Here is an 11,074-nt window from a genome sequence, read left to right as displayed (position 1 = left end):
ATTTGAATAATAAATCAGTTATTTGCAACATTAGTAATGTGTCAGTATTTTAAAATCAATTTAATGGTACCATGATAAAAAAAAAGTTTTTTTTTTTATTTTTCATTTGGATGTTATTTAATGAACTTAACAATATAGTTCAAATTGTTGAAGTGAAATGAAAATAAAATAAGTTGTTTATACAGTTGTGCCCATAGGTTTACATACCTTTCCAGAATTTGTAAGGTGTGTACCATACTTATCAGGCAAAAGGAGATTTCATTTACTTTTAATAGAATCCAAATTAAACTGTAAGGCATCACAGAATAGTACAACCATTCAACAAAACATAGTAATTTGGACAATTATGAGATGGTCTCTGTTCAAAGGTTTGCATACCTTTAGTTCTTAATAGTTTATTACCCCTTTACCATCAATAATGGCCTGCTGTCTTTTGAGAGAGTTGTGGAGGAGGCTCTTGATTTTCTTAGGTGGCAGAGCTGCCCATTCTTCTTGGTGAAAAGCCTCCAGGACCTGTAAATTCTTGGGTAGTCTTACATGAACTGCACATTTGATATCTCCCCAAAGTAGCTGAATGAAATTGAGGTCAGGAGACTGATGCCCACTCCAGCACCTTCACTCTTTCCTGCTGTAGCCACCAAAGGGTCAATTTGGCCTTGTGGTTTGGATCATTGTCATGTTGGAAGACCCAAATGCATCCCATACGCAGCTTCTGGAGTGATGAATGCAAGTTGTCCTCCAATATTTTCAGCTAACTTGCCATCAGTTTTCACTTTTCAAGTTATCTGTGCCACTGTAGCGCACACACTCCCAGAACATCAGAGATCCACCTTTCTCCATGGGCCTTCTTGTATCCTCTCCAAACATCATCAATTTTGGTCTCATCTTTGTTCCAGAGGTTTTGAGGCTTGTCTAGATGCTTTTTGGCATATTGTAAGTGGGCTGTTTTGTGGCGTTGGCACAGTAAAGGTTTTTTTTTTGCAATTCAACTGTGCAGCCCATTTTTGTTCTTGAAACAGCAATACACCTTGGTTGTAGAGAAGCCCATATCTCAGCTGAAGTGGTTTGTGGGGTTTTCTTAGTAGCTCAACAAATGATTCTGGCAGTTGTGGCTGAAATCCTGGTTGGTCTGCCTAATCATGACCTGGTAATAACAGAACTTGTGGTTCTTGCAGTTCCTTTGACAGTTCTTTTGCTTTCCCCAGGCTTGGTATCCAGCAAAGTCAATGCAGCTCTGCATGAATTTAAATTTGACTGTTTATACACAGATATTACAATCAAAGAGGTTACAGGTGTGGACACTCTCCCTTAAGTACCCTTAATTTGAACCTGTGTGTGTCAACTTGTGTGTATATTATCAGCCCCAACATTCAAGGGTATGTAAACTTTTGATCCGGCCCATTATACCATTATGATTTAAAAAGGGCACACATAAATTTTGTGGTAATAGATTGCTTCGCCTGAGCTCACTTCCTAATTAAAAGGAAATCTTTCTGCATGATTACTTATATTTTCCAAACAATGCACAAATTCTGCAAGGGTATGTAAACTTATGAGCACAACTGTATATAACAAAAAACAAGTAAAAACTGAAAAGTTGAGAGTGTATATGTATTAATCTATACAAACTTTGCTATGAAACACCCAAGTAAGATCTGGTCCAACAAATTAACTTCAGAAGTCACATAATTATTTGATTAGGGTCCGCCTGTGTGCATTCAACGTGTCACATGATGTCTGTATTAACAGACTTGTTCTGAAAGTCCTCTGACTCTGCAACACCAATAAGCAATTAACATGAAGAACAAGGAGCACTTCAAACAGGTCAGAGACAAAGTTGTGGAGAAGTGTAGATCAGGGTTGGGTTATAAAAAAAATGCCAAACATTGAAAATCCCACAGAGCACCATTAAATCCATTATAATAAAATGGAAAGAATATGGCACCACTACAACCTGACAAGAGAAGGTTACCCATCAAAACTCACAAACCAGGCAAGGAGGACATTAATTAGAGATTCAAAAAGTACACCAAGGATAACACTAAAGGATCTGCAAAGATCCACAGTGGAGATGGGAGTATCTGTCCATAAGACCACTTTAAGCTGTACATTCCATAGAATTGGGCTATATGGAAAAGTGGCAAGAAAAAAGACATTTCTAAAACCAAAACATGTTTGAAGTTTGCCCAGCAGCATGTTGTGGAATCCCCAAACACACGTTAGAAAGTTCTCCGGTCATCAGAGGCCATCATGGGAAATGCCATGTGTGGTGCAATCCCAACACTTCCCATCACCCCAAGAACACCATACATTGAAGCATGGTGGTGGCAACATCATGTTGTGGGAATAGATTTCATCGGCAGGGACAGGAAAACTGGTCAAGATTGAAGGAAACATGGGTGGCACAAAATACAGGGTAATTCTAGAGGAACACCTGATTCAATCTGCCAGAGATTTGACATGGGGATGACGGTTCACCTTCCAACAGAACAATGACCCTAAAAATACTGCTAAAGCTACAGTGGTTTAAAGGGAATCATTTAAATGTCTCGGGATGGCTGAGTCAAAGCTCGGACCTCAATCCAATTGAGAACCTGTAGCTTAACCTAAAGACGGCTATACACCAACACAAGCCATCTAACTTGAAGGAATTGGAGCAGTCTGGCCTTGAGGAATCGGCAAAACTCCCAGTGGTGAGGTGTGCTAAGCTAAGAGAGACATTACACAAGAGTCATGCAGTTGGAATTGCAGCAAAAGGGGGGCCCTACTAAGTATTGACTTTGTGGGGGGTGAGTACCTAAACACACCCATGATTTCTATTTTTTTTATCATTGTTTGTGTCACAATAAAAAAATATTTTGCAACTTAAAAGTGGTAGGCATGTTGTGTGAATCAATTTTAATTCCAGGTTGTAATGCAACAAAACAGGACAAACATTGAGAGGGATAAATACTTCACACGGCACTGTATATGCAGAATGAAGAATCTAGTTGGTTATGGAAGACGTAAAATCTGTTCACATCATCATTTAGTGCCTGGAAATTAGCCTGTGTTTTTTGCCTTTATTTCCACATTTAACAATACTGCAGTTATAGTCAGTAAAGCATGATGACACTTTTCATAATCAGTTCATCCATCCATCCATCCATTCATTTTCTTACACTTTTAACCAATTTAGGGCTTTAAGAAACTGGTGGTTGCTTATCTGGGAAGTTCTGGGTACAAGACAGGAATCCATTTGAAGGGTACACTTAACTACACAGGGCCAATTAACTTAACATGTATGTCTTCGGAATGAGTCGGGAAAATTGATTATTTGGAAAAAATGGCCGGCGCATACATGGGGAGAATGTGCAAACTCCACAGACAGGGTTTGAGGCCAAATGTCAAACCTTGGATTTTTAAGTTGAGGCAGCAGCACTAACCACTGAGCCAGTATGAAAAGAATAATTAAAACCTGGGATAGTCAGGATCATTTAACATTCTGATGTCTTTTCTCTCCTTGATGATTTTTATTCAATTTGGTATGTTCTTTGTGTTAGCCAAGCATTATTTTATATAGTGCCCTTGAAAATATGAGGAAACCAGTCAGCCTAAGAAGCTACAAAAACTGCGTGCACGAAGCTTTTAAGTTGGATTTGCACGCACCTCTCTTTATAATGCCCTGGTTTATTTATTTTTGATTATTATGGGCAAATAAAAAATAAGAGAAACCTGCATCAACACAGTTCCCAAAGAAAAGACTGTTAAAAATGACTCACAAGCTGCAAACTGTAAAAAACAGTTAAAAAAAAGACATTTGTTTTATGGCATAAGTATTTTTCGTGCTCAGAATATTTTGGACTGAAAAATGACAGTGTTCCTTGTTCTTAACATTAGCAGAGGTGGAAACAATCCAAAATCAAGTATTTGCTACACGTTTTACTCTGATCAATGCAATGACCCACATGGCCATCCAATGTCGCCACAACTGTGTTCCTACCAGACGCGACTTGTACTCACATGGCTATTGTGTTATTGTCAGCCATGCCACGTGGCCGTGACACTGCTCACTGTGCCAATGACCCAAAGCCATATAACATGGCCAAGTTAGCCTGCATGCCCAATTCAAGGGTTGTGTTATGCATATCACAGCATACGCTCCCAAATGAGACCAAAATCAAGGTTCAAGGCCCAGTGGTTCATGAGTTTTTGCATGACAGACAACCCTTAGCATTTTATATATAAATATACTGTAGATAGACTGATGAAGTTAGGATTGCCAGATGTCCCTTATATACGGGACATGTCCCATATTTGATAATTTTGTCCCATGTCATATATTAATCAGATTACTACGACAGCATTTTTCCACTTAAGAGATATAGCAAAAGTTAGACCCCTTATAACATTGCAAGATGCTGAGAAATTAATCCATGCTTTTGTTTTCAGTCGACTAGATTACTGTAATGCTCTCCTATCAGGACTACCCAAAAAAGACATAAATTGATTGCAACTAGGACAGAATCTTAACTAGGAAAAGAAAATCCGAGCACATCTCTCCAGTTTTGATGTCACTACATTGGTTACCTGTGTCATTTAGAATTGACTTTAAAATCCTGTTTATAGGGGTGGCACAGTGGCGCAGTGGGTAGCGCTGCTACCTCACAGTTAGGAGACCCGGGTTTGCTTCCCGGGTCCTCCCTGCGTGGAGTTTGCATGTTCTCCCCGTGTCTGCGTGGGTTTCCTCCGGGTACTCTGGTTTCTTCCCACAGTCCAAAGACATGCAGGTTAGGTGCATTGGCGATTCTAAAAAATTGTCCCTAGTGTGTGCTTTGTGTGTGTGTGTGTGTGTGTGTGCGCCCTGTGGTGGGCTGGTGCCCTGCCCGGGGTTTGTTTCCTACTTTGCGCCCTGTGTTGGCTGGGATTGGCTCCAGCAGACCCCTGTGACCCTGTAGTTAGGATATATTTCGGAATGTCTTACACTTTACACTCCAAATCATAATCTTAGATCTTCAAATGAGTGTCTGCTTAGAATTCCAAGAGCTAAACTTAAAAGAAGTGGCGAGGCGGCCCTCTGCTGTTATGCACCTAAAATTTGGAATAGCTTGCCAATAGGAATTCACCAGGCTAATACAGTGGAGCACTTTAAAACACTGCTGAAAACACATTACTTTAACATGGCTTTCTCATAACTTCATTTTAATTTAATTCTGATGCTCTGCATATTCAATTAATTATCATTATTATTCATGGTATTTATATTCAAGATCCGTACTAACCCCTACTTTCTCTTCTGTTCTTTTTCCGGTTTTCTAGGGTGGTGATCTGCGCCACCACCACCTGATCAAAGCATCGTGATGTCCCTACATTGATGGATTAAAGGCCAGAAGTCCACATGACCGTGATCATCAAGTTCTTCCATGAGAACCCTGAATACAATGAGGACTGATCATTTATATTAGATAGAATGCCTAGAGGGGGCTGTGTGGTCTCATGGTCTGGTACCCCTGCAGATTTTATTTTTTTCTCCAGCCGTCTGGAGTTTTTTTTTTTTGTTTTTTCTGCCCTCCCTGGCCATCGGACCTTACTTTTATTCTATGTTAATTAGTGTTCCCTAATTTTAATTCTTATTTATTTTGTATTTTTTCTCTTTCTTCATCATGTAAAGCACTTTGAGCTACATTATTTGTATGAAAATGTACTATATAAATAAATGTTGTTGTTGATGTCCCGTACTGACCTTTCAGGGACACCTAAATGTCCCGTATTTAGTTCATTTTCAAATCTTGTAATAAAAATATATTTTTACTACCTTCTTACGGTAATTAGTTGTAACTTTATAAGTAATTACGGTATACTTTCTTTCAGGGCCGGCCTTAGGCCACTGCAACCTATGCGGCCGCAGTGGGCCCCGCACTTTCATAGGCCCCGCGCTAATTCTAGGTGTAAATTATTAAATTAAACCATTATAACTTATAATCATGTATAGGTCAGCGTGTTTATTCTGTTTTTATGTTTTACAGTGTTTTTTATCTATTACGTCGTTGTTTCAAGTGATTACGACAAGTAAATAAAATTGAAAAAAAATTGTAGCTGCTCGGGTGCTTTATCTCTAAACTCGTCATTTAGGGGAACTTGGGGTAAGATGAAACAGACACCGTTCTTAACCTTATGATGGCTCAGCTCAGTGAAACCAATCAAATAGGAGGGGCTACTTATGGAGATGATGTTATCGATTTTTTGGATGAATAGTTTGAAATTTACCGGCAGTGGTTTAAATTTTCTCTTTTCTGCCAGACGAAGATTTTTTCACCGGTGAGTAAAGCTTGTTCCTCAGAAACAAGCGTTGTATAAAATTCGAAGATCCTGTACATTGATAACCCACCCTATGTTAACAGTCAGCCATAGAATCATCGGCACGTCAACTTGTATCTTTATACAATTTGTTTTATGAATAGTCTCTCATTTCAAATGTTTAAGATAGTTTTACAAAATAAAATAATGTGATTCGTCTACCCAAACGATTGTTTCATCTTACCCGTAGTAGGGGTAAGATAAAAAAATTTTTTTTCACAAACACTTGCTCAAAACATACCAATTCATCCCTAAGCGACAAGCGCATGCATATGCAGATCATTAACAATAATTTGACTGAAAATTACTGGTAAAAAGCAAAAAATGTGGATTTGACAAGGAAGTTTAAAAAGTGGTTCATCTTACCTCAAGTTCCCCTAAATTGGTAGACTTAAGGTATTTTTTAAAATTTTATTTACTCGTAATCAAATGCAAACGTGACATAATCAAATGCAAATTGTCGTTCAAACGTTAAATCACGTAATCAAATGCAATAACGACGTAATAAATCAGTAAATACTTTATTTTGTTCATTTTTCATTTTTTTAACTGTGGCATCTGGTGAAAGAAGCTTCTCGCGCCTCAAACTAATCAAGAATTACTTGAGGTCAACAATTCACGAAGATAGATTGAACAATTTGGCAATTCTTGCTATTGAGCGTGATCTATGTAGGAAACAAAATTTTGATGATATACTGTATGACTTCGCTACACGCAAGGCTCGTAAAGTAAAGTTAATTTGATCATGATTTTGTACTTAGTAAAGAATGAATAAAATGCAAAGACGAATTTATTTTCTAATACAAAAATCTTAATTTTCACTTATTATCCTTATCCCTACCCCGACTGGGCCCCGCGCAATCCGTTTCGCATAGGGCCCCGCAATTGTTAGGGCCGGCCCTGCTTTCTTTTCTCAGATTCTCATGATGACCTAAATGTAACGAGGACACTCGTGTTTGCTGCCTATTTGCAACTTCTTCATTTGCTCTGGTTGGCTGAGGACAGCGACACTCTTACCGCTTTGCTCTCCTTCTGTCCAGTTCTGAATCAGCATTGCAACATTAAGTGACCGTCAAAAAGTGTGTTGTTACTACTTGCCACAGCTCACTTTATTTCTAACTGCCTGTATTAAATAATAATAATATTTCTCTGTTTTCTGCATTAAATAAATATTTTCAAATTATTTCACTTTTACAGAATTTTTTTTAGCTTGTATTAAATGTATTAAATTTGTGAATTTCCCCTTGGGATTAATAAAGTAGGGCGGCACGGTGGCGCAGTGGGTAGCGCTGCTGCCTCGCAGTTGGGAGATCTGGGGACCTGGGTTCGCTTCCCGGGTCCTCCCTGCGTGGAGTTTGCATGTTCTCCCCGTGTCTGCGTGGGTTTCCTCCGGGCGCTCTGGTTTCCTCCCACAGTCCAAAGACATGCAGGTTAGGTGGATTGGCGATTCTAAATTGGCCCTAGTGTGTGCTTGGTGTGTGGGTGTGTTTGTGTGTTCTGCGGTGGGTTGGCACCCTGGCCAGGATTGGTTCCCTGCCTCGTGCCCTGTGTTGGCTGGGATTGGCTCCAGCAGACCCCCGTGACCCTGTGTTCGGATTCAGCGGGTTGGAAAATGGATGGATGGATGGATTAATAAAGTATCTATCTATCTAAATAATTTTCAAATGATTTTACTTTTGTTTTCCTTATAGCCCATTAAAATCCTTGCTTTATGTTTTTAACTTATGTCTCTACTTTTTATATAATATATTGGTCTGGGTGTGTAGGGGGCATGTATAAATTTATATATATACTGTACTGTAGTAATATATAGAGATATTTATTTAAGAGAGTGTCCCGTATTTCAAATTTTCTAATCTGGCAACCCTAGATGAAGTACTGATTGAGTTTCTGGTTTACTACATGTTGAAAGTGTTGAAAGGCATACATACATTGTCAACTTATATTAATATTGTCCAAATATTATGTACATTTTCCAACATGAAAGCTCTTTGCTCCGTTTTTGTCGGGAATGCGAAATAGACGTGAAAAGGAGATTTTCCGCAAACAAAAAAGCCATAAAAACTGTACAAGTTTGTAGTGAAGTCAATGCATTTTATAATGTTTATATCTATTTGAAATTGGTATCTTGTTACGTAGTATCCACTGGTAACTTGCTTTTTTACAGAACTGATTTAAATTGTATTTGCAACTGTTTTGTTTTTTCTCTCTATAAAAATAAAAAACAGAAAACACTGACTTGGACCCAAGTCTCGTGTTTCAAAGGACACCACACTAAGCACCACCGCCTACGTATCTGTCAATTTACATTTCTAACGCTCTACTTTTTCAAGTCTTACATTTTTAAGTTATATTGGCCAAGCGACCCTAAACTACAAAACCAAACTTCCGCCCCGACTCGAGACTGTTCCTTTGGTCGCGGTATTATGACGTAATCGGCGTCCGCTGCGTCGCTGTTGGATGGAAAACACAACATGGCGCTGTTTCCAGCATTTGCAGCTGAAGCTTGTGATTCAAATGTCGGCAAAGAAACTGTCACGAAAGGTAAAACGCAGACACGTTTAGAACATTGTTTTTAGAGGCTTTACGTACTCGAGTTTGCAGCAAGATCGGTATGACACAGACGTAGCAGTTAAAAAAAAACACAGAACAAAGTATACGGAGCTCCCGCTTTCTTAAAAGTGAAATCGAACAGTAAGCTTAGCACTTCGAATGGATTTTGTGTAATTCTTTGTCATTTTAAGTATTTTAAACATGCACATTTTTAAGCGTTAGCTTCCATGGTTAATACCTTGCAGTGCAGCGGAATCGTTATTTTTACTGACATGTTTTACTTTCGGTACTTGTATTTATATCAAAAGCGCTCGCTCCTAAGTGTCGGTTATACGTCTTATCCTTTAACGTTACGATTATATGTTTGAACTGTCAAATGTGATCGCAGCCTTGAGACGGTGAACAATCCAAATGTTACGTTTATCAGGTTGTTAGACATGAATAACCACATCCTCATGACTTTCCTCCTCAACCCAGGTGGATCCAGGATCCTGTACGTTTGTATTGTGCTGTGTTCTGGATATTACATTAGTTTGTAGATGTGAAATGGTATTTCTCAGACTCTACCTTTTGGTATTTCAGTTGTTTTAAGTTCTCAGGTTTAGACAGATTAATGCGGGTTTAAGCATAATACTTCCCAGCAAATCATTGTGACATGTCTTAAGCTGAATTCATCTGCTTTTCCCTTAATTGTGCATATTTTACTTTTGGCATTTTAGTTTTCATTATTTAAAATAATCTAGCTGGTTAAACTGTTGAAACTATGATAAGGAATATCCAGCAACAGGGCAGCCCGTATGTGTGTATAGTAGGCTTTCATGATGATACACAACCATTATTACTGCAAAAAACTTCACAATGTTCATTCGAACTGGTGTGGTGCTGAGGTGTCACCCGCTGCACGACTGCGCTCTGATCCTAAATTGAGGGACCCTGAGGTGGTTCGTCGTGTGGCTTGCTCCCAAGCTGTCCTCTATAGTAAACACCATCCCAAGTCATTTAACAGGTGCGTAAATTTACAAATGTATTAAGGTTAGAGCACTGTCTGGTTAAGTGACTTGCTCAGAATAACGCAGTGAGTAAGTGGTGGGCATGGAACCAATAAATCCTGTGACTTCAAGTCCATTTACTTAGGTACTACAGTATACCAAATTGGAAGCAAACCTTTACTATAACACGCTGCACAGAAGCAGGAAAGTCATGCCTGAGTGCAATCTACAATTTCATCAAATGGCATTGCCACGCAAGTGTAAATGGATGTTTATTTTTCAAGTATATTGTTTCTGTAAATATTCGTCTTTTTGATTGATTCACTTTTGTACTTAACTGTATGGAACCTGACTCAATTTTGGCAACATGTATAGAACCTAATAAACCCAGTGTGAAGTTATGCTTAGAATTGTCATGGAAGCTCTGATATGGGAAAAATGTCAGTAGGCAAGCCACTCACATTACAGTGAAATATAGCTCAACCATAGCGTTGTGAAGGGCAGCTCTCACCCCTCCATTGGTCTCTTTTTGTCCCTGTTTTATCTGGCAGAATGTAATGTCACATCCGAGCCAGTTTTGCCAGGTTCAGCAACAGCTTCTTGGCCTTGACTGTCTAGACTCTTGAGTTCTGTGCTGTGCTCAGATCTGCTCCTAGTAGCTTGTTTATATATATTTGTTACAATTGTTACTATTGTTGTTTTTATTATTAGGTGCTGTTATTATGCATTTGTTACCATCCATCCATTATCCAACCCGCTATATCCTATACCCGCTACGGGGGTCTGCTGGAGCCAATCCCAGCCAACAGTGTGCACAAGGCAGGAAATAAACCCCGGGCAGGGGAGGAAACCCACACAGACACAGGGAGAACATGCAAACTCCACGAAGGGAGGAACCGGGAAGCGAACCCGAGTCTCCTAACTGCGAGGCAGCAACGCTACCCACTGCGCCACAGCAGCAGCGGTGATTGAATGATCCAAGCAGAAGTTTATCTTGTCACTCTTGATTCCATTCATACATTCAGTCTGACTGCAGCAAAGTTGCTATTTTGGATGGAGGTGTCACAATTGCATTAGTACATCCTCTTCTTTGCTTGTGTCCTCTTAATGATATGTTGCAAAAACATTCTTCTGCTGGCCATCAAAACAGCCCATCTACCACGTCGTACCCCACAACAGATGAGGTTGTCAGGAGG

General features: G+C 39.3%; 1 protein-coding gene across 1 annotated transcript in view; it reads left to right on the top strand.

The window, feature by feature from the left end:
• The first annotated feature begins 8,761 nt into the window (after positions 1-8,761).
• Positions 8,762-11,074, top strand: part of nrde2 (NRDE-2, necessary for RNA interference, domain containing) — a 55,818-nt gene continuing 53,505 nt past the window's right edge. The window contains exon 1 of the mRNA XM_028821323.2: positions 8,762-8,880. Within this exon, the coding sequence (XP_028677156.2) occupies positions 8,811-8,880 (70 nt within the window). The 5' untranslated portion in view covers positions 8,762-8,810. The remainder of the gene's footprint in view (positions 8,881-11,074) is intronic.

The sequence above is a fragment of the Erpetoichthys calabaricus genome, chromosome 16 (assembly GCF_900747795.2).
Source record: "Erpetoichthys calabaricus chromosome 16, fErpCal1.3, whole genome shotgun sequence".
NCBI classification, from domain to species: domain Eukaryota; kingdom Metazoa; phylum Chordata; class Cladistia; order Polypteriformes; family Polypteridae; genus Erpetoichthys; species Erpetoichthys calabaricus.
This window is presented reverse-complemented; position numbering and strand designations above follow the sequence as displayed.